The sequence below is a fragment of the Macrobrachium nipponense genome, chromosome 13 (assembly GCF_015104395.2).
Source record: "Macrobrachium nipponense isolate FS-2020 chromosome 13, ASM1510439v2, whole genome shotgun sequence".
Classification (NCBI taxonomy): domain Eukaryota; kingdom Metazoa; phylum Arthropoda; class Malacostraca; order Decapoda; family Palaemonidae; genus Macrobrachium; species Macrobrachium nipponense.
The window spans coordinates 35041376-35066282 of record NC_087206.1 but is presented as its reverse complement, the minus strand read 5'-3'; the positions used below and the strand labels follow the sequence as shown (position 1 = coordinate 35066282).

The following is a 24907-nucleotide window of genomic DNA, read 5'->3' as shown; positions in this document are numbered from 1 at the left end:
GGATCATCTCATAGGATGTCTCCTCTGTTGGAGATAGATGTTTCCTTTGCAGCTCAATGACTTCTCCCCTGTCTACAGTGCAATTACTTTGACAATGCACAAGTTGACAGTAGGATATTTAGAACATATCTGTGCTGAGTATTTTGTCATAGGACATCCCCTTGGGTTATCCTATTGTCTCTTCTGTCTACTTGGAAAAGACTCATTTCAGAAACCCCTTCACTCCAACAGGAAGCTAGAGGTCTTATGTTCATGGTCCCAGTGTTCATTGGAGCAGAGGGTTCCCTTCTTCCTTCTGGGAACACTCTAGAAGGTTGAACAATTGAATCTTCTAAAGTCCCCGGAAAGTTGCGTTCATCTCTGTGGCTGATGTGGACTTAGTTGTTCTGTATGCTCCATGCCCCAAGGCCAGGAACTCTTCGTTTTGTCAAGCTTCAAAGTCTTAGATTAACCCTAGTAGCTCCTTGTAACGCAACCTGCGTGGCTGAGAGAGATTCCTCCTTAGCACAACCTTCTTTGCCAGTCTGTTGTGGAGAGATGCCATCAATCACTAGGAACTTTCTCTTCATGCCATGAGTTAGTCCAAAATCTCTTTTGGGAGATCCTGCCGAACAGCGAAGCTATTATTTCAGAGGATCATTGTCTGCCATATACATGATGAGCAATCTGCTGTTGTCATTGGTGTCATTGAAAATGTTTACCTCTGCTCAGAGTTCCTGTTAGGTGGACAAGATCTTCTGAAATTTTCAGAACAGAGGAGGTTTCTTCTGTTGATACTGGCGATGAGCTACAGGACTTAATTGTGATTCATTCGTCTGAAGTCTGAAGGATGCGGAACTCTCTTCACTCGTAGAATTCTTGGTGTGATTCAAGAGCTTGGAGCAGTCTTGTTCACCTAGGAAACTCAGGCCCCCTACTTGGGACCTTACTCTGGTACTGAGTGGTACTGAGTACAGGACCTTACTCTGGTTCTGAGTGTTCTCTCACAACCTCCTTTGAACCCATGCATCAATCATCTCCCAGGAAACTGATGGAAGCAGTTTTCCTTCTGACATCGGCTTCCTTGGAAGGGTTGGAAAGCCTCAGGGTCCCTTCTAGATCTGCATCGTTATCTGAACATCGCCTCTTAGAGGTTAGGTGTCATAGACTTCATGTTAACACAGGACAGGTCAAGAAAGAAGTGTCCTAGCACACACTTTCGGTTTTCTACACAAGGTGATTAGACAAGCTGACTCCTTATCGTCAAGTTCTCCCATCAATTGTGTGCATGCAGAAGTGCTTGACACCAGAGGAATATGTTCCTTCCTGTCAATTTAAAGTACTTATCTGTTCATAGGATGTGAATGCTGGCTCATGACTGCATCAAACCGCTTTGTCTCTTCTGCATGAAGAATGTTCACCGCAGATCCTTGGACACATTTCCCTTGGGTCCAGTGGTGGCTGTTCAACAAGTGTGACTCATTCAGTGTCAATAAACTGCCTATTGACAGTGATAAACTCCTTACTGCTTAATGGTGCCAAAAATCTGGTTAACAAAATTGTTAGCCAAGCGTCATAACACTGAAATGCTGTTAACCAATACTACCAATAAGGATGGCCTGTAGTACAACCATCCTTGCAGGCATATAAGAATGTACATCAGGAAAGTGATATGTGTGATGTTGGACAATTCCTAAGAACAAAGGGGATGCCAAACTAGCCTACAAAGTGGCAACCAGCAGTGGATCATACCCTACTAATCCTTGGACACATCCAATGGAAGTGCAGTGGAATCTCTTTATAAGGCCTTATTACTACTACCCTTAATTACAATCTTCGTAACTACCATGCAGCCCTACTTTGGTCTCATTTCTTGGGATGTTTTGTGCTCTTCCACTATCCTAACTTTCATAGGCAACACCAGAATAGAAGTCTCTTCAGTCTCCATGTATGGAAGCTCTCCAGCAGTGCCTCGTCAGAAGTATATGAGAGCTGGGGCATCGACCTGGATTCTTCCAGTGAGCTTTGTTAGTTGTGCACATCTTTTGAAAGGGGAGCTATGCCCAGAACTATAAGGTCCCATCATCCTTGGAATTCAATTCATAAAATGCTTTTCTTGTTCAGTCTATGAACCCTTGGTGTAAGCTTCAGCTAGGCAAGCAAGCGAGTTATATGCGCTGTCATGAGGTTTTTCACACAAAGAACTGAATGAGGTTGGCCTATAGTATGTGACTGGTTTCATAGCAAAAATGAAGACCTTTTCCAATCAACCTCATCCTGCACTTATTTTTATTCTTTGCCTCTGTAGCAATGAAAATATTCTATTTCTTTGCCGTGTAAGAAATGCTAGAATTTATCTTTAGGATAAAGGCATCTTGTTTTTATCTACCAGCAATTATACATTAGAATTGTCTAAAAACATTAATTTGGTATCAAGTCATCTTGAGATCCTTTGATAACACTCCTAGTCTCTTAGCATCCAGCTCAAAGGTTTAGGGGTCATGAAATGGGTTATGTCTATAATGAAGCATGGAAGTTTCTTCTATCAGTTTTATTTTATGGAGGTCCATGAATACATTTTATGCTTTTAATGTGGGGGCTGGTTCATAATCTGATGATTTGCTCTCTCATGGCTCACTTGTTGCTGTGGGCCTGTTTGTCCTTCCTAGTCTTGGTCACATGATCTGCAGTGAAGTCCAGTGAAATACAGGCAGTCTCCGGTTGTCGGCAGGGGTTCCGTCCTGACGTTTTGATGGCAAGTGAAAATTGCAGATAACTGAAAATTGGGGCTTGATGCCTCTGTTAGGTATGTATTGGCACCAATGCTCTATTATTGGTGCCGATAACTGGAAATTGCTGCATTTCGGTGCCAAAAATTGTTGCTAGGTGAGTCATAAAACCTGATCGCCGATAACTGGGAAACTGCCTGTACTTGTTTCTATGCTGCAGATGGAAAGTAATTGCTTTTGGTTACTACTGATATAGAAGTCCTTCAGCTAACAGATTTATGTGCATAACAAGGTACAAGCCCCTTGTTAGCTCCATGGACTTCAGAGGCAGTTGTTTTGTAGGTCACTTGCTCAAATTCCTGAGTCTCCTCCTGCTGAAATATTTACTCGGGTAGTTGTAATGTGATGGGTTTTTAGTGCCAAAATAAATACAGTGTACATATTATAAAAATGATGTTTTGGTAGTTGTAATGTGATGGGTTTTAGTGCCAAAATAAATACAGTGTACATATTATAAAAATGATGTTTTGTTACAAATCCATTACTGTACATATAAGGTATTTTGACCTCCTCCCAACCACACACTTTGTTAACTGATCAAACAACTTTTGATGTGACTATTCTCAGCTATTAGTGGATTTTGGAGCCTGGATGTGCAGTAAGCTGGATTCTATTTGTAAAATTTTAAGGGTGTCTGGAAAGGGAGCTTACACACCTAAAGGCACTAGTAAAGCAATAGGTTTGTACCTAAAAGAAATTTCAAGGTTTATTGAAATTTATATATTCCAAGGTTTACCAGTGGTTTGTCTGACACAGAAGGCAGTCTCCCTGGCCATGCACCATGTGGATCCTCAGGTGTCATAACCAATAACACCACTTTTTGTGAGTTTGCAGTGCTGTAAACAGCTCTATGATCATCCCCCACATGTTTGCTGGCAGAGTTTGCTCTTTCAGTTCTTGAGAAAAATTAATTTTCCTTTTTTTCATTAGTAGCCCTCATTCATTTCAACACTTTCCACTTTAGTGCTTTTAGTAATTGATGGAAGAGTTCATTTTCCATATACGTACTGTACATACTAGTAGGTTACTTTGTAGTCACCAAGCTCATCTTAACCCTTAAACGCCGAAGCGGTAAAAAAAAAAATGTCTCCCGTGTGCCGGAGGTGTTTCAGAGTGAGCGCGGAAGCGAAAAAAATATTTTTTTCAAAAAATCACAGAGCGCTTAGTTTTCAAGATTAAGAGTTCATTTTTGGCTCCTTTTTTGTCATTGGCTGAAGTTTAGTATGCAACCATCAGAAATGAAAAAATTATCATTATCATATATAAATAATGCGATATATGATAGTGCAAAAACAAAATTTCATATATAATTGTATTCAAATCGCGCTGTGTGCAAAACGGTTGAAGGTAACAAGTTACCTTTTTTTTCGTTGTAATATACACTAAATTGCAATCATTTTGGTATATAACACATTGTAAAACGATAAAAGCAACACAGAGAAAATATTATCACAAAATAATGCATGAATTCGTAACGCGCGGACGTAAACAAGTATTTTTTTCAAAAATTCACTATAAATCTAAATATTGTCCTAGAGACTTCCAATTTCTTTCAAAATGAAGACAAATGATTGAATATTACTATACTGTAAGAGTATTAGCTTACAAATGCAGTTTTCGACCATATCTGACGAGTTAAAGTTGACCGAATGTCGAATTTTTTTATATATGTTTTTTTTATATGCAATTATTTCAGAAATAAGAAAAGCTACAACCTTCAAATATTTTTAGTTTTATTTTACATGAAATTGCGCACATTTTCATATATAAAACTCTATGAAATGCCTAATATGAAACGGAGCAAATATTCCGAGATTGGGACGTACGCATTTCGGAGATTTGTGGCGGAGAATCCGCGCGCGGAGGGAAGGAAAGTTTTTTTTTTTAAATTGACCATAAATCTAAATATTGTGCTAGAGACTTCGAATTTGTTTCAAGATGAAGATAAATGACTGAATATTACTAGACTGTAAGATTTTTAGCTTACAATTGCGTTTTTCGACCATTTCGGTAGAGTCAAAGTTGACCGAACGTGGTTTTTTTTCTATTTATCGTGATTTATATGCAAATATTTCAAAAATGAGAAAAGCTACAACCTTCAATTATATTTTGTTGTATTCTACATGAAATTGCGCACATTTTCATATATAAAACTTTATGTAACGGCTAATTTAAAATGGTGCAAACATTACCACAATCGCACGTATGATTTTTTCGGAAGAGTTACCGCGCGGACGTAAAGAAAATGTTATTTTTTTCATAAATTCACCATAAATCAAAATATTGTGCTAGAGACTTCCAATTTGTTGCAAAATGAAGGTAAATGCTTGAATATTACTATAATATAAGCCTTTTAGCTTACAATTGCGTTTTTTCGACCATTTCGGTAGTCAAAGTTGACCGAAGGTTAAAAATTTGTCACTTATCATTTTTTAAATGAAAATATTTCAAAATTGATAAAAGCTACAACCATGGGTTGTTTTTAGTTGTATTGTGCATGAAATTGTGCACATTTTCATATATAAAACTTTATGTAACGGCTAATTTAAAATGGTGCAAACATTACCACAATCGCACGTTTGATTTTTTTCGGAAGAGTTACCTCGCGGACGTAAGGAAAAAGTTTTTTCATAAATTCACCATAAATCGAAATATTGTGCTAGAGACTTCCAATTAGTTGCAAAATTAAGGTAAATGATTGAATATTACTAAAATATAAGAGTTTTAGCTTACAATTGCGTTTTTCGACCATTTCGGTAGAGTCAGAGTTGACCGAAGGTTGAAATTTTGGCACTTATCGTTATTTATATGAAAATATCTCAAAATTGATAAAAGCTACAATCATGAGTATTTTTTTGTTGTATTCTACATAACAATGCGCACATTTTCATATATAATACTCCATGTAACGGCTAATTTAAAATGGTACAAAAATTATGTCTAAGTGACAAAATAATTTCTGAGATGTGACACAGATACTTTTTAGTGCGGCAAGAAAGAAATTCGCGCTTGTGCACCTGCGTAACAATTGTAAACAAAACAACACCTTGATCCGTGAACTCCCAGCATCCCCCAAGGCGCGTGATTCAAGAGTTTTCGGCTGGTAGGCCTAAAAGTATTTTTCCGCGAATTTTAAAAAACTTTTGTATGTCGACGTAAAATACGTCCAGTCGGCACCCGAGAGAAAAAAAATGTCGACGTAAAATACGTCCAGTCGGCACCCGAGAGACAAAAAATGTTGACGTAAAATACGTCCAGTCGGCGTTTAAGGGTTAATTGTAGGGTATGTGAATCAGAGTAAATGATGAAGGAAATGAGTGACAATGGGGTAAGTGGTGGAGTAAAGGACTTTATTAAATATTGTATATAAAAATAATAGAGCAATTATTTTAAAAGAAAAATGGCTATTATTTTCTACATGAAACAAACCAAAATTGACAAGAGAAAGTATATATATACAACCTTGAATGTATATTTAGCAGAGTAGTAATTGAGTTAAAATGCACCCTGGTGTTCTGAGTGAAGCAAAAACCTTAACCCCTATACTATAAGAGTCAAGAATTGGTACCAGAGTTGCGTAGTGGCCGTAGCTGTTAGCTGACTAACATATGAGGGTTGTGGCCTCAGTGGTGATAACCTTCAAGAATCACCAGTACTGCAAGCATGTCTGTTGGTTTGGCTTATTCATTTCATCAAGGAAGAATGTTGTATGTGACTGCGACACTGAGGGAATATAGTATCTGCAAGGGTAGTTCACAGAGCATCTTATTTCTCAGGAAGTAGGAGTTTTGTTGACATGGTTCTAACAAAATTGTACTAAAGTCTGGATCTTCAAAAGGTCAAAGTTAAAACTGTCAGGAGAGTGGTAACAGACATAGATGAGTCAGTGTTTATTGTAATGTTTGCAAATACATTTGGAGACTAGTGAAGGAATGGAACGTCTATGTAAAGCCAAACATGAGATTTATTGTGAAGTATGCAGAGCAAACTGGAAAGCGGCCAAATATAATAAAAAAAATCCTTGCTAACTACCATCTAACCTTGTAGTATGTGTTAAAAATACTGTCTGGAAAGGGAATGCAACTAAATCTAACTGCCCAGATGAAAGAAAGTGAATGGTTGAAATATGTGGACTAGGTGAAATGAAAAAATGATTTGAAGGTATTCAAGGAATTCTGAAATCAAATCTGTGAAATTTAGAGTTGTATACAGCACTCTAAACTCACCAAAAGTGAGGTAGTTAAGCGCTGATGAGACAAGGATCCAAAGGACCATGCGTAGGGTGGCTGCCACTCTTGTTAGTTTAACAAAACACACACATAGTATGGGCTTTTGAGTCACAAATGTGAGCTAATCATTGGTTTTTGGTTAAACACTTTTTTGCAACTTTTTTCATTGCAGTACTGTGCTTTTTTATTTGGGTACCTTTTTATGTGTATTTTTGTATTACCAGGAAAGATTTAATTTCTAGTTCAAATTCTCGTGGATTCCATTGGTTCTAGTTCGTTGGCCAGCCATTGAAAATGGTATAAGAAATTTCCTTTATTAAGTCTTAATTATATAACTGGGTAAAAGTTTGGAAAAATAGTTTGCATGTTTCTTTAATAGTTGAAGATAGATTTGAACTAAAATATGATGTCTCTCTTTAGTTAAAATGACCAAATATATGTTCTATTTGCAAATGAATTAGTGTTAACTAGATAGCAGTTCAAGTGTACAATGCAGCAACACAAGGGTAACTTATTCAACCTGGAAGTGACTAAAGAGTACTTAAGGCTTTAGGAAGTGAAGATATACAGAAAAGGTTATGTAGATTGCCTGTTGAAGATGGTAAATTACATTCTCTAAACTCCTGAAAGAGTTTACTTTTATTGTCTTATATCTTCCCTCAGACCATCCAATCCACCCACCTCTGAAGGATGTTAGTCCATGGAAAACAGATGTCCCAGAAAATTGTGGGTATCACATCTATATGCACAATGGAGTCTTTCAGGTAAATTATGGTGATGTATTGTTTTCTCTCAAACACCTAACCTGTGATAAGTTTTGCACATCATTTTGCATACATCTAGGAGTAATTCAGTATAAATTTTACGACATTTTTATGCTATGCAGAAAGTTTTCAGACTTATTTCACTGTGTCATATGTCACAGTATTACAGTTAATATTATTTAACAACTGGTGCTTTTTAGAATCAAAGCAGTACTCTCATAGTACTTGAAAAACTGTATACTGTATAACTATCAATAAGTTACATTTATAACTTTACAAATAGAAATTTACTAGGCCAGTCAGTGATATTTATGATATATTATTTTTTTTTTATTTTACTCTACTTAAATGCTGCATTTATTCATAATTTTATTGGACTTGAATTTCAGGTTTATTCAAGTGAGGAAGCTTTTCAGCAGAATGAGCCACGACCATATGGTTACCCAATTTTAGCTCGATATGTTCAGGATATGAATTTGCTTTGTGCTTTAATTGCTAATGGTCCTGTCAAATCCTTCTGCTACAGACGACTTCAGTATTTATCATCAAAGTTTCAGCTTCATGTTCTTCTGAATGAAATGAGAGAGCTTGCAGCCCAAAAGGCTGTTCCACACCGTGACTTCTACAACATCAGAAAGGTATTTCTTTAAGCTTTCACTTTGTTTATTTTGCTAAGTGTGTGTCTTTGCTCATACATGTGTACATGTGCTTTAAGGTGGTCTTTCATAAAACCTGCGCCAGTTGTAAAATTGAGTAAATACTCTATGTACCAGCATATAAGAGATGCTTTTTTTCTGGAAAAAGTTCTGGAAAATTTAGTTTTGTGATGAGTAACAAATTCCAAGTTAAACATAAACTATTGTACAGTAGTTACTTGGACACCAAATTAGACTACATACTCTGCATAAGAAATACTTGCATGTCCTGTATAAGAAATACATGCAAATAGACAATAAAACCCAGTATGATAAGTTGTGGTTTTTCTGGATGAAAATGTATTATCCAATGTTATTACATGTACTTTACAGTTGTCAATAACTTCTGTACAGTAACATTGAGTACTAGTGGTCTTTTCTTTGCAGAGATATCTAATCATTGGGGTTCTTTATGTTACCTGTGTCATAAGCCACTAGTTTCAACAGTTCTAGACTGTGATTGCTGTAACTGTCATCAGCTTCCTCCATTTGCTCCTGCTGCTACTCCAATTGTATCCAATATTATCTCCTACAATATTCATAAACTTTATGGCAATTGGATGAAAATCTTAGATATGCAGGAAGTACCCTTCCATACTCCTGCCAGACTCTGGGAGTATCTTAAGCCCTTCTTACGGGACAAAGTTTTTCCTTGCAAGGATTATGCTTTGGCCTCCTTACAGTGCATGTCTTCACTCGAGTCCTCGCTCCGCATGTATTTGACTTCGTATGTATTTGACTACGTTTTCTGGGCATATACCAAGAAGGAGCTACATCAGTCCTTACCTGGATGACTATCTTCTTCAGTTACCTTTGATGAAAAGTGCTCAAAGGCTTTTGAGCTCAAGGCCTACTGGGGCAGAGAAACACAGCCAGTTACCTTCATTTTTTCTCCTAGCCCAAATTTAAGTCAGAACTAAGGTGGTGGCTGCCTGAACATAAGACTTTTGGAAGGAAAGTTCCTTCAATCTATGAGCCTAGACCTAGATTTCTATCAACACCTCAGTTCTAGGTTGGGGAGCCTGCTTGAAGAACCAGGGAATTTCCGGCACTACTTGTTCCCCAGAGAGATGAATCCTTCACATATTTCCCAAGAGCTGGAAGCTTTTCACTTAAGGCTTCAATGCTTCTTGACCCTAGTGCTCACTTAGACTGTGGTAGTCCATTCAGACAGGACTGCAGTCTTAATATATTATGCAAGCAAGCTCTTTCTCGCACCTCCCCTCCTCCCAACAGTATAAGATCCTTTTCTGTGGACAAATCAGTCAAGTCTTCTAAGTCACATGATTTGTTCAGGGAGACTTAGTCTTAGTAAACGTACTAAGCCGTCAGAAGCATGTCCTTTGATCCCCTGGTTGTAAGGATCTGTGGAACCCATGGAGCAGACCTATTTTGGACTTGTTTGCCCCTTCAAAGAACCTTCATCTTCCGCTCTTTTCCGCTCTTTTGGGCTCCCTACCAATCCCTATAGAATGGGCAACAGCACCATGCTACAGACTGATTGATCTTGGACCTCCTCTCCTTACATCCTTCACTTTTGTCAAGGAAGGGATATGCAAGTTTCAGGCTAACTGCAAGTTACGATGACCTCCTAGCCCTATTCTGACCCATGTTAAAGGTTCCCAAACCTGCTCAGTTGTTGGTAGACTCTACACAATCCTCCCCCAACCATGTCTTCTCAGACAACCTTTCTTTAAGAGTTCTACCAAAGGTGGTCTGCTGGCCCCAACAGGCTCCAGACTGTCCAGAGGCTGGGCAATTGAAGAGTTTTTCAAGACTAATTACAGAGGCCATTGCCAGATGGAGAATCGAACTTCTCTCTGTCTACCAGTCGTTGGGGGTCGATTTTCTGAAACTGGTTTTTCAGGCACTAAATCTCTTCTTGTGAGATGTCTGTGACCCATAGTATCTCCTTTTCGAAGATCTGGAATTGTGTATTCCACCATTAAGGGGTACCGACTATGCTTTTTTTTTTTATCATACTTATCTTATGACTTTTCATGTCCTTGACACATCCAAGCAAGGAAGGAGACGAGGTTTCCTCAATTTCCCTTGGATTGTTAGCCAAGAACAAGGACCAATCCAAAACCTGGATCCCTTTCTTCCTTCTTAAAGAACCTTATGGACATCCTTGACTTCCAGGAGTGCCAGCCAGCTCCAGAGCTCCTAGCTCACCTGACACCCAGCTCTCCTGGCACAAATTAACCCAAATGTGGTAAGGTTAAGGCCTGGATTAACCTTAGATCAAGTGAAAATGGAATGCCCTTCGATGACTTGCCAAGAGGCTGCTACGTTAGAAGCAACAGCTGCTTCTGTCTTTCAGACTGCTTCGTGGCTGGATCTTTGGTCGACAGCAGTTGCAAAGATTACATCCTCAGAAGTGACGAGGAAGGCAGTGGATTACTACAATCGGGTGCCAAATCAATTGCGTACTTGACAAATTTAAGTGCCAATATTTGGGCAACTATCCTGTTAATGAGGAGGGACGCAGCTTTGGCTAGACTAAGTCGCACTGTTGATTTGGATTCCCTGCTAGCAATGAGGAATGGGAATATCTTAGTCACAATTCCTGTTGTCAGAGGCCATACTAGAAGAGGCTATAGATAGAAGAAGGATGGACACTAATGAAAGATTGGTACAGCAGGCAGTTAGGAAAACATCTAGCAGTCAGGCTAATCCTACGGAGGTAAGGCAGCAGCAAATACCTCGGAAGAAGCCAGTGAGGCATAACATCCCTAATAGAGCAACAAGACCCTCTTCCCTAAAGAAGTTAACTCATCGGCCCTTTCACAATAGAAATAACAGAGGAAGGGGGATTAGGGGAAGAGGAAGGGGCTCAAGACGATAGGATAGGCGCCTCTCATCACTCAGCCACACCAGTGGGGGGTTGCCAGTGATTACTGGACAGTGTGGCAGGAACTTGGAGCAGAGCAATGGGTGGTGGAGGTTCTCAGAGTCGGGTATTTGATTCTGTTCGAAGTATCCCCACCCCTGACAGAACAGCCATTGCCTCACCTCGCTTATGCTCAAGAACCTCAGAAGGCTTTTATTCTGCAAGAGGAAGTGAAGAAGATGATGGAAAAAGGGGCTGTGGAACAAGTATCCATTCTGTCAAAGGGGTTTTACAGCAGGATTTTCCTTGTACCCAAAGCCAGTGGGGACTGGAGGATAGTCTGTTTATAAGAAAAACCAGATTCAAAATGAAAACTCCAAAGACGGTTCTACAAGTAGTCAGGATCAAGGACTTTATGCTGACAATCGACTTGTAAGACGCATACTTTCAGATCCCAGTCCATCAGTCTTCCAGGAAATTTCTCCACTTCAGTCTTGCAGAGAAAGTTTTTGAGTTCAAAGTTCTGTGCTTCAGATTTACAACATCTCCTCAAGTTTTTACAAGTTTTTTCACTCTCGTGTCGACATGGGCGCATGCTCAGGGACGATTGGCTGGTGATAGCAAAGTCCAGAGAGAAATTACTCAGGGACAGAGCGACCCTTCTACGGTTTTGTCACAGCTTAGGGATTGTGATAAATCAGGAGAAGTCGCAGTTGGTTCCAAGTCAACGTCTGGTGTATCTGGGAATGGTTATAGACACAATAAAAGCCAAAGTATTCCCGGCAGACCAGAGAGTAGAGAAATGCAAACAAGTGGTGAATGCCTTTCTGGAAAAACAAACACAGCCAGCAAAACAGTGGCAGGTAGTACTGGGAGTTCTAACTTCCTTGGAGGAGCTAGTATCACAAGGGAGGTTACACCTTCGATCTCTACAATGGAGGATGAAGGAGTTCTGGTCACCAATAGTAGATCACCCGTACGAGCAGATTCCCTTGTCGGCAGAAGTGAGGAAAGACTTGCTGTGGTGAAGGACAGCAATGTGACAGTGGGTGTTCCGCTTCAGCAAACCTCCCCAGATCTCCTGCTGTTCTCAGATGCGTCACTAGAAGGTTGGGGAACGCAAATGGAGGAGCTGATGGTTTCAGCAAAATGGAGCGGCGAGGACAGAAAACTCCATATAAACGTGCTGGAGCTAAAAGCAGCATTTCTAGCACTACAGGAATTCCGGGAGAGGGTGCAGGGGCATTCAGTGGTTTTGATGTCGGACAACACCACAGTAGTAGCTTATATAAACAAACAAGGAGGTCTAGTGTCTCGACAGTTACATGTGATGACAGTTCAACTTCATCAGTGGGCTGTAGAGAACGTAGTAGACATCAGGGCCAGATATATTCCGGGAAAAAGAAACATAGTGGCCGACAAGTTGAGCCTCAGGGATCAGATCCTGGGAATGGAGCTTGCACCAACAAGTAGTGGACAGAATGCTCAGGTTGTGGGAAAGGCCAATCATAGACCTATTCACAACCAGGTACAACAAAAAGTTGGGAGTGTATTGTTCAGTAGTCCCAGAAGTAGAGGCAGTAGCAGAAGATGCGCCACAACACCCATGGGACAATCTGGACATCTACGCATTTCCTCCATTTTGTCTAATCCGTCAGGTTCTGAACAGGGTAATGTGGTCTCAACCTCAGAATGACTGGTAGCTCTGTTAAGGCCAAAGGCAGAATGGTTTCCGGACCTCTTGGAACTCCTGATAGACATGCCGAGAGAGTTACCCCCATGGAACAACCTGCTATGTCAGCCGCACGTGGAGAGGTACCACTGGTCGGTGAAGTCCCTATCACTTCACTGGTGGAGACTGTCGAGTATCTCTTGCGAGCGAGAGGCTTTTCGCAGAAAGCAGCAGCGCAGATGGCAGGAAATATTAGAAAGCCATCGGCAGCGGTATACCAAGGAAAATGGTCAGCATACTGTGATTGGTGTCGTAGAGGGAACTTGTCTCCACTCGGTACCACTATTCAGCAATTAGCAGACTTTCTGATATATCTCAGGACAGAAGGCATATGTCTGTGTCTGCGGTGAAGGGGTACAGGGCTGCTCTAGCCTCAGTCTTACGCATGAAAGGCGTGGACATTTCATCTTCATGGGAGTTGGCCATATTGATGAAGAGCTTTGAGCAGTCATGTTCACCAAAGGAACTGAAAGCCCCAGATTGGGATTTGACCATGGTAGTGAGTAGTCTGACAAAGCCCCCCTACAACCACTAAGGCAGTCCACAGATAGGAGCCTGACCCTGAAGACAGTCTTCTTATTGGCCCTAGCTTCAACCAAAAGGGTGGGGGAACTACATGGCCTGTCAAATATTGTAAAGCACTCAAGAGGTTGGAAGTCAATGGCATTCGAGTTTGTGCCAGAATTCGTGGCCAAAACTCAAAACCCATCAATAGTGGACGGCAGATTTGACTCTTTTTTTTCCATACCTTCTCTGGCAGATTTTGTAGATCATGACAAAGATGGGATGCTTCTGTGTTCCGCCAGGGTAACAAGGCACCTCAGGGCGGGGTGCAGGAGGTTGTTCGTAAGTACAGGATGGAACAAAAAGGAAGTGTCCAGGAATACAATATCGTTTTGGCTAAGAGAAACGATCAGGAATGCCTACATGACAGAAGACAGGGGATCAGATAGCCAGGAGAGGGCTAGGGCTCATGGCATTAGAGGCTTGAGTGCTTCTTTGGCATTCAAAAGGAATATGTCAGTGGAGAGAATTCTGAAAGCTGGTGTTTGGAAACGGCAAACGACTTTCACTTCCTTTTATTTAAAAAACGTTGCCCATAGATCCTTGGATACCTTTTCCTTGGGTCCAGTGGTGGCGGCCCAGCAAGTGGTATATAGCTCATCCAGTACCCCTGGCGGGTCAGTTTGTGTCTAGTCTAAGATGAAGGTATAAAAGTAGAATGAATGGGATGACTGGTCTTCTTTCTTTACTACTTTCTTTCTACTCCTTTAACTACGGGCAGTAAGAAGGAGAGTACCATCATGAGCTGGAACGGACTAGATGCAGGTGAGGTGGTCAGCCATACTATAAAGTTATGTTAGAGTATAGTATACTTTTCAGTAGCAACACACCCTTCTCGGTAGTAAGGAAGGGAGGGGTGATGGTAGATCCAGATACAAGGGACAAGTGGTTTATGATAATAAACCATGGCATGATACCAGCACCCATTGAGGGAAACCAATAGATTTCCTTATATCTTTGGTTCAAGGGTTTATAGTCCATTCTCTTAGAATACTCCTAATATTCGGAAATGGATATAGGTGGCAAATTCCCAGTCAGTTAGAGACTTCCCTCCCTCCAATAAGTAAGTCTATCCTAATGTTAAGACCGAAGGTTTATTTCGTATATGAACAAATGACAAATTTGTAACTAATTTGTATTTTTCATAACTAACAAACCTGAGGTCTTAACAGTTAAAGGCCCACCTCGAACCACCCCTCTAGCAGTCTAACTGGGTTAGAAGTATAATACATTGGCGGGTCGGTCACATGACGCCGAGGGCATTCTGGGTATACATGTCCCATGACCTGGTATAGATGCCAATAGTCCCTGGATCGCACAAGTTTAATTTTAATTCTACCGGTTTCCAGCTTGGCGCTAGTAAATCCTAATGTTAAGACCTCAGGTTTGTTAGTTATGAAAAATACATATTAGTTACAAATTTGTCATATTTAAAAAAAATGCAAAATCTATTGTACAGTATGCACAAGGAAAAACAAGAATACAACTAAATTTAGTCAGTGTCAAAACTTAACCTGAAAAACCTTCAACAAAATCAAAGCAAAAGATGACAGAATAAAATGCATGCAAAACACAGGAACCACAGACTGGAATGAAGAAACATTGTTAAAGAGGTAAATTCTCAGGTTTATCAAAACTCAGTTGCACAAATAGCTACATCTTATGAAACCCACAGTACAAGGGGCAAGTCCCATTACCGGATAGTAACTGCAAAGTAGAGAAATCACACCTTTCTTTATCAGTCATTAAGTGAACCAAAGCAGAAAAGAATGACTTTTATAAATTAATTTCATAATTACATAATTGTTTTAGTTTGTCGTTTATGCATTTGCTTGCAGGAGGACAATTGTGGTTTAGTTCTTTCTTGGCTTTTAGAATTATTTTATAGTTAGAGAAGCATCCAGATAATAGGGATTTATACTATTTTTTTGTTTCAGGTTGATACGCACATTCATGCAGCTTCTGCATGAACCAAAAACATTTACTGCGGTTTATCAAGAAGGCTATGAAGACTCAACCGGATGAAATAGTTTGTTGTGTCAAAGGTGAAATGATGACTTTGGCCCAGGTTTTTGCATCCTTAAATCTCACTGCATATGACCTGTCTGTTGACATGCTTGATGTTCATGCGGATAGGCACACATTTCACCGGTATGATATTTTTTAGATAAATTTTGTAGTATTATTTCTTTATAGATTATGATTTCATATTCTATCTTTACTTATACAGCTCTCATGAAATCTTGCAAAACTATTTCAGCTGATCAGACCATATATGACTCGAATGTTTCTTAACCCGAGGTGCTAGGGGGTTGCTACTTAAGTACGATAACAATATTTTGCATTAGCAACATCAGTAATGGAACCAATATTTTCATGCTCATTTTTTAACTTATCACTTATTTTTATACATGGTTGTAGTCTCCTTGTTTAGCAGATTGATAATAAAAAATGAAATATAAGATATTTTAAAATTGATATTTAAAACTAATATATTTTTGAAAGAAAACATTCAAGAAAAAAAATTCATTTTAGTTTTGGAATGTTTTCATGCCGTATATTCTGAGATAATTTCACATTTTTTTCATGACAATATTACTCCTTAGCTATTCAAGAACACCTATAAAATTACAAAATATATACAGCAGTTATTAATTGGTTGAATTGGTGTATATGTGTGTATATGTTAACTGACATATGCACACTAACTTTTAAACCAATATTACTATCATCACTGTCACTATAATTATCTTTCTATATCGCTATTTGATGGAAAAGAATAAGCATCATCTTCAAAAGCCATTACCACCAAAATTTACAATATAAGCAAAGACTTATATAAATTTTCAAAAGATATAACTTCAGGATATGAAAGCCTCCCTGTTCCTGGCCCCCGGGGCTGACGGAAGGTTTACAATTATGCTATTTTGATACCTATGATTAAAGAGAAATTGGGCATCTTTCATGTCCAAGAGTGAGCTGAATGGCTGGTGAGACTGTTGACGTCACTGAAACAGAGCTAAGGGGAGGGACTAAATTTACCGTGATATTTGAAAATAAAGCGTCAATCATATCAACTTCATCTCCTTGTGCAGCATGTAAAGCGTCGATTTTAGCGACGCGCCGCACCTGGTGGGATAAACTTAACATCAAAATACTTTTCCTGAGCAAATCATGATATTTAATATGGTGATGGGATGTCTACTGTTCAAGTATTTTTGGGTAGTGAATGGTAGTGAACATTTCATAGTTTTTTATGCAGTTAAAGTTTTATTATACCTTATTCAAATTTTACATAAAAAATAGTCTTATTTAATTCTTCTAGGGCAGTCATTTTACCATGGTTCATCTAATGTAATATTTAGGTACAGAGTGAATTTTTCATTTACATGAATTGTTTACTTCTCAACAGACTCACTATATTTATATTTTACTTGATTATTGGGTACTTTACTACCAGTCGCTTCAGTCCTTATGTGTCTGGTGTCCCATTAATACTTTTACTTTTTATTGCCATTAACCCTCTTACGCGTAAACCCTAAAAACCAAAACGTCTCCCATATGCCGAGGCGGGTTTGGAGTGAGCGCAGAAGCGGAAATTTTTTTTTTTTTTAAATCACAGCGCGCTTAGTTTTCAAGATTAAGAGTTCATTATTGGCTCCTTTTTTTGTCATTGCCTGAAGTTTAGTATGCAACCATCATAAATGAAAAATATAAAAAAAAAATTCATACATAATTGTATTCAAATCGAGCTGTGCGAAAAACGGTTAAAGCTAAAGAGTTACTTTTTTTCGTTGTATTGTACACTAAATTGCAATCATTTTGATATATAACACATTGTAAAACGATCAAAGCAACACAGAAAAAATATTATCACAAAAAGATGCATGAATTCGTAATGTGAGGACGTAAAAAAATGTTTTTTCAAAAATTCACCATAAATCTAAATATTGTTCTAGAGACTTCCAATTTGTTTACAAAATGAAAACAAATGATTGAATATTATATACTGTAAGAGTTTTAGCTTAGAATTGCAGTTTTCGACCATTTCGGACGAGTTAAAGTTGACTGAATGTCGAAATTTTTATATATATATTTTTTTATATGCAAATATTGCGATAATGAGAAAAGCTACAACCTTCAAATATATTTTTTTGTATTCATGAATTTGCGCACATTTTCATATATGAAACTATATAAAATGCCTAATAGGAGCAAATATTAGGAGAATGCGACGTACGCATTTCGAAGATCGGCGCGTGGAGGGAAAGAAAGTTTTTTTTTATTTAAATTCACCATAAATCTAAATATTGTGCTAGACACTTCGAAATTGTTTCAAAATGAAGATAAATGACTGTATATTACTAGATTGTAAGAGTTTTAGCTTACAATTGCATTTTTCGACTATTTCGGTAGAGTCAAAGTTGACCGAACGTGGTTTTTTTTCTACTTATCATGATTTATATGCAAAAATTTTGAAAAAGAGAAAAGCTACAACCTTCAATCATTTATTGTTGTATTCTACATGAAATTGCACACATTTTCATATATAAAACTTTATGTAACGGCTAATTTTAAATGGTGCAAACATTACGACAATCGCACAAAAAAATTTCTGATTTTTTTCAGAAGAGTTACCGCGCAGACGTTAGGAAATTTTTTTTTTTTTTTTTCATAAATTCACCATAAATCAAAATATTCTGCTAGAGACTTCCAATTCATTGCAAAATGAACGTAAATGATTGAATATTACTGGAATATAAGAGTTTTAGCTTCAATTGCGTTTTTCGACCATTTCGGTAGAGTCAAAGTTGACCGAAGGTTGAAATTTTGGCACTTATCGTTATTTATATGAAAATATTTCAAAACAGGTAAAAGCTACAACCATGGGTTGTTTTTAGTTGTATTGTGCATGAATTTGCACACATTTCCATATATAAAACTTTATATAACGACAAATTTAAAATGGTGCAAACATTAGGACAATCGCACGAAAAAATTTATCGGAAGAGTTACCGCGCGGACGTAAGGAAAAAGTTTTTTCATAAATTCACCATAAATCGAAATATTGTGCTAGAGATGTCCAATTTGTTGCAGAATGAAGGCAAATGATTGAATATTACTAGAATATAAGAATTTTAGCTTACAATTGCGTTTTTCGACCATTTTGGTAGAGTCAAAATTTACCGAAGGTTGAAATTTTGGCACATCGTTATATATATGAAAATATTTCAAAACTGATAAAAGCTACAATCATGAGTATTTTTTTCTATTCTACATGAAATTGCACACATTTTCATATATAATACTCCATGTAACAGATAATTTAAAATGGTGCAAAAATTATGTCAAAGTGACGAAATAATTTTTGAGATGTGTCACTGATACTTTTTAGTGCGATAAGAAAGAAATTCGTGCTTGCGCGCCTGAGTAAAGATTGTAAACAAAACATCGCCTTGATCCGTGAACTCCCAGCATCCCCCAAGGCGCGTGATTCAAAAGTTTTCGGCTGGTAGGCCTATAAGTATTTTTGCCACGCATTTTTTAAAAAAAAAAAAAATTTTTTGAGTCGATATATAATACTCCAATCTGGCATACGGGAGACATTTTGACTCGACGTTTAATACGTCCAATCGGCGTAAGAGGGTTAATAGTGTGCTACTAAAGTCATAAGAGTCGCCACTTAGATATATGCTTTTGATTTTACAGATATATGCTTTTGATATTGTAAAACTTTTCATTGAAGGTTTCCCTATATGTATTATTATTATTATTATTAATTATTATTATTATTATTATTATTATTATTATTATTATTAATTATTTATCAGTCATCCTATTCGACTGGGTGGTTTTATAGTGTGGGATTCCAGGTTGCAGCCTGGCTCATTATTATTATTATTGTTTTTTGTTTTTTGGGGGTCTATCACAATCCTCCAATATGACTGGGTGGTATTTATATTGTAGGGTTCTGGGTTGCATCCTGCCTCCTTAGGAGTCCATCACTTCTCTTACTATGTGCGCCATTTCTAGGATCACACACTTCTGTATGAGTACTGGAGCTACTTAAGCTTCTAGTTTTTTCAAGATTTCTTTTCAGGGATCTTGGGATCGTGCCTAGTATTCCTATGATTATGGGTACAATTTCCACTGGCATATCCATTATCCTTATATTTCTATTTTCAGGTCTTGATACTTATTCATTTTTTCCCTTTCTTTCTCTGTAACTCTGGTGTCCCATGGTATTGCAACATCAATGAGTGATACTTTCATCTTGATTTTGTCAATCAATGTCACATCTGGTCTATTGGCATGTATCACCCTATCTGCTCTGATACCATTGTCCCAGAGGATCTTTTCCTGATCGTTTTCTATCTCTCCTTTGGGTCGGTGCTCATACCACTTATTACTGCAAGGTAGCTGGTGTTTCTTGTACAGGCTCCAGTGGAGGGCTTTTGCAACTGAATCATGCCTCTTTTTGTACTGGTTCTGTGCAAGTGCCAGACAGTCACTTGCTATGTGGTTTATGGTCTCATTTTTTGTATTGCACTTCCTACATATGGAGAGATGTTATTTCCATCTATAGTTCTTTGAACATATCTGGTTCTTAGGGCCTGATCTTGTGCCGCTGTTATCATTCCTTCAGTTTCCTTCTTGAGCTCTCCCCTCTTTAGCCATTGCCATGTTTCATCGCTGGCCAGTTCTGTTTGTCATTCTCCGGTCTCTGTATATTTGTGGGTCTTCGTCTACTTTTATCAGTTCTTCTTCCCATGCACTCTTGAGCCACTTGTCTTCACTGGTTTTCAGATATTGCCCCATTGCTCTGTTTTCGATGTTGACGCAGTCCTCTATGCTTAGTAGTCCTCTCCCTCTTTCCTTTCATGTTATGTATAGTCTGTCCATATTTGCTCTTGGGTGTAGTGCTTTGTGTATTGTCATATGTTTCCTAGTTTTCTGGTCTCTGCTGCAGAGTTCTGCCTTCGTCCATTCCACTATTCCTGTGCTGTATCTGATTACTGGTACTGTCTGTGTGTTTATGGCACTTATCATATTAAAGGCATTGAGTTTTGACTTGAGTATCGCCTTGAGTCTCTGCATGTATTCTTTCCTGGTCATGTCCTTCATGTCTTGGTGTTTTATATCCCCTCCTTCCATTATTCCCAGATATTTGTATCCTGTCTCATCTATGTGTTTGATGTTGCTACCATCTGGTAGCTTTATCCCTTCATTCCTTGTTACTTTGCCCTTTTGTATGTTGACTAAGGCACATTTTTCTATTCCAAACTCCATCCTGATGTCCCCAGATACAATCCTTACAGTCTGGATTAGGGTATCTATTTCCTTGATGCTCTTACCTTACAGCTTGATGTCATACATGAACATCAGATGGTTAATTCTGTTGCCTCTTTTCTTGAGGTGGCACCCAGCATCCATCTTCTGTATTATTATTATTATTATTATTATTATTATTATTTTATTATTATTTTATTATCATTATTATTATTACATTATTATTATTATTATTATTATTATTTTATTATTATTATTATTATTAATTATTATTAATTATTATTAATTATTATTATTATTATTATTATTATTATTATTATTATTATTATTTTTTATTATTATTATTGTTTGCTGGAAGTAAACCCTCTTTTAAACATGTTTTATTAAAAGTGATTGCTGCCTCAGCTGTATTAATTTTATAAAGGTTCTTCTCTATTTTTCTAATTATTGTTTTCTCATTGTTGCTTTAACTGATGAGCAACGCACCGAAGGTTGACATATCTCAGTTAGGTAGTAGTAAAAAATGATTGGATTTTTATTGGTAAAAAATTCCAGTGGAGGTAGTCAAATTTTCGGGTATATCCCGTAGAGTTTATTGCAGGTAGAATTGATGTTAAATTCTATTCCTTTTTTATTCTTTTCGTGGGGCCGCGATGTTTCGTCTGAATAAACCTCAGACATCCTCGGAGGAGGGTGAAGGACTGAAGTGAGAGGGCGAGTCCGACTGCTTATATTGTGGCGGTGCACCGGGGGGCTTCGTGCCGCTGCCTTTTCATTGGCTAGTGAATGGGGAGCTGCTTTTTGATTGGCTGCCTGGCTGCGGGCTGAAGGCAGCTCCCGAACGCATGCTTAAAAAGGAATGGCAGAATTAACAGAGTTGATTTTATATATTGTTTTTTTCTATTTTCCTTACAATTCGCTTCTCAGGCTCAGCGATGTTTCTGAGTAAATGGCCAATATTCATATTGGGAATTTTTAAAAAATTATAAAGGCTGAAGGTAATCTTTTATTAGAATAGGATATCAGGTCCAGGTCAAGCAGGGGTCATAGTCAGTGCCGGTATTATTCCATAGGCGTAGTTCAGTTCGGGGCCGGGGTCGTCTTTGGTTTAAGGGCTGGTATTGGTGCTGGTATAGCTGGTATCACATGACATTTCGACCTTCTCACAGGTCATCTTCGGACAAGTTGGTTGAAGAGACTGTAGCAAGAAAGTCTGCAGGGTGGTATTTATAGCAGCTCGGACCTAGAGTTGCATTCTTATTGGTCGGGCCTGTCTTGGGCGAAGTCTTGGATCTCGCCTCGAAGGTCTCAGGGATTCTCTCGTGCGAGCGCCACAGTAGTGTGCCTGGGGATGAACGACAGGAATTCCATCCTTAGCAGGAATCCTATCATCCTGTGGGAGCTCCTGATTATCTGGCATTGTCGGGGGGTCATTTGCTGCTCTCCAGGTGGTGGTGGGAAGGAGAAACTTTTCTTGGGTGATGTTTAAATTTGGTTTCTCCTTACCTGTATGGAGGGCTTCTAGGAGGCGCAGACGTTGGGGATCTGTTGTCCTGTGTATTATTTCATTATTAGGGATATCATTTCTCTTTATCCGTTTGTTATGAGCATTCCTGGCGTGGTTGATTATGGCTCCTTCTTGGGCATGGCAGGAGACTCGCTCGGAGAAACGCATGGAGGTCATACCGACGTATTTGCCGAGGCATTCTCGGACGGGGCATGTGTAACGGTAGACCACACCCGTCTTCTTCAAGGGATCCTGCAGGGCTGCCGAAGGGTTGTTTCTCATCACCAGGCTGCTCGTCTTCTTCATTTTATAATATATAATTAATATTTTTGTCTGGGTTGTTGGGGCTGACGTTTTCGTCCATGATCTTTTTGAGGGCTTGTTCATCCTCCTTGTACCTCTGGTGGAAGTGCCCCTTGTAGAAAAGCTTGATGGGCTCTGCAACATCAGGGCGGGGTTCCTGGTGGTACCAGGCTTCCATATTTTTCCTTATTGATTCATCAACAGCACGATTGGTGTGTCCATTGTCGACGAGGACCTGGGCGGCGAGCTCCAACTCACTGTGTGTGTGTCATTCCAGGAGGAGCAGTGTGAGAGGGCTCTCCTGACGAAGGCACTGGTGGTGGAGCCCTTACACCTCTCAGGGCACTCGCTCTCACCGTTCATGCACATCCCCATTTGCAAGGCATCCTGGGAGAAACTAAGGTTTGTCTCCTAAGCAACTAGCTACCAATTCAGGGCTCTGTGAGGGCTTATATGAAGGTACCTGGACAACTGGTTGATTCTAGCATTCCCAGTCACCAAGGCAGTACATCACAGGGACCAGGTTCTGTTTCTTTGCAAGGACCTGGAAGTGATTAGGAATCTCCCAAAGTCAGGCCTCTTCCCAAATCAGACCATCAGGTACCTGGGGATGAGCATCGACGCAATACGTAGTTGGGAGGCTGTATCCATCAAACGAGAGAATGGCCAACCTTCTGAGAATCTCAGAACTATTCCTCAACTTGCCTCAATTCTAACCAGCAAAACAGTGGCAAGTTATGATAAGGCTTTTGGACTCCCATTATTTTGAATACAGCACTCCTAGCATTCACTGGTGAAATTCCTTTGGATTGATTTGTGATAGCTTTCATCTTTAGATCCTGAAATAATCCTCCCTTAAAAGGTCTGAGCTAAGAGGTTAAAGCTGCTGCTTCCTCCCTACTGAATATTTCTTAAGAAGAAAATATTTGATTAATGATGGTTTGACAAAAAAAAAACCATGTTTTTATCACACAAAACATGTTTTCATCACACAAAACATATTTTTCGTACAACCCCCCACCTTTCCCACATTCTGACAGTAGGCATTGTGTGAAAAGCTGAGCATGTTCATTGTGGGCTTCTCATTCTCAAAAATGACAGGGTGTGACTGGTATTTCCTTGTCAATGGAAATAAGGTACTGATATGTATTTATATGTAAAAATGGATTTGTATTTTGAAGTGGTCAGTTTCTTTTTCAAACTAAATACACATACAGAATTCCTCTTTCAGTTTTGACAAATTCAATGCCAAGTACAACCCAGTTGGAGAGTCTCGGCTGCGAGAGGTGTTCCTAAAAACTGATAACTACCTCAATGGAAAATATTTTGCACATATAATTAGGGTAAGTTTTTACTTTCACAATGATTTAATTTTACTTTATAACTTTTATGTTGAATTTCACTCCTTACTTTGTGATTTTTTTTCATCAGGTGTTTTGACTCCCACATGAGTTGCATACATATGTCTCTTATTACAGTATAATAGTTGCAGGGTCTGGTTAAGGTTTGAAGAACGATAAAATTAGACTTTTTCCATAATGCAGTATACATATTAATTTTTATGATAAAGACAGTTAAGTAGACTAAAGGACAAACGCTATGAACATGCTATCCTTGTAATTTGACAATCTTTCATTTTTCTCAGTAACTTTCTAATTATCCTCTATGGTAATGAATTTAGTTCCTTGTTGTTGTTCAGAGTTGTCAGATTATTTTTTATTAATATATTTTTATCATAATTTTTGACACACTGCATCCTCTTTTCCTCTGTATATCATTATTGGAAGGAACTTTTCCCACTCTTCTAGTTGTTTTTCACCAAAGTTTATGCTCTATTTAGACAAACTTATCAAAAGACATGAACTTACTAATCAAAAACATTGATTCCTTGACTTACCTGGCATACAGTGTTATTGTTAAGGTATCAAACTTGCCCTTTTGCCTCACCAGGTTACCTTTGATCTCTTCTCGTGTGTTTCTCCAAATACATAGCATTGCCTTGCTCCAATTTCCTTCTTTCATTTTGGAACACATCCTATGGATGAGCCCTGTCAGTGTCCCAATGAAGGTTGTTGTAAACTTCAACATAAGATTATGATAGCCACCCTTTTGCCTTAACTCCTTGTTTTCATTCAGTTAATGAAGTTTAGAAAACATTTTGCTTGTTAAATGATGCAGACTGATATAGCCATTTACCTCCTGTCAATTGGCTGATGCCCGTT

At 38.6% G+C, this 24907-nt stretch overlaps 1 protein-coding gene across 1 annotated transcript in view; it reads left to right on the top strand.

Annotated features, from left to right (window-relative positions):
• LOC135225737 (AMP deaminase 2-like) overlaps positions 1 to 24907 on the top strand; it is a 140413-nt gene that overhangs the window by 94989 nt on the left and 20517 nt on the right. Inside the window, 5 exon segments of the mRNA XM_064265130.1 lie at positions 7661 to 7761; positions 8151 to 8399; positions 15523 to 15544; positions 15547 to 15736; positions 23917 to 24028. Coding sequence (XP_064121200.1) covers positions 7661 to 7761; positions 8151 to 8399; positions 15523 to 15544; positions 15547 to 15736; positions 23917 to 24028 — 674 coding nt within the window.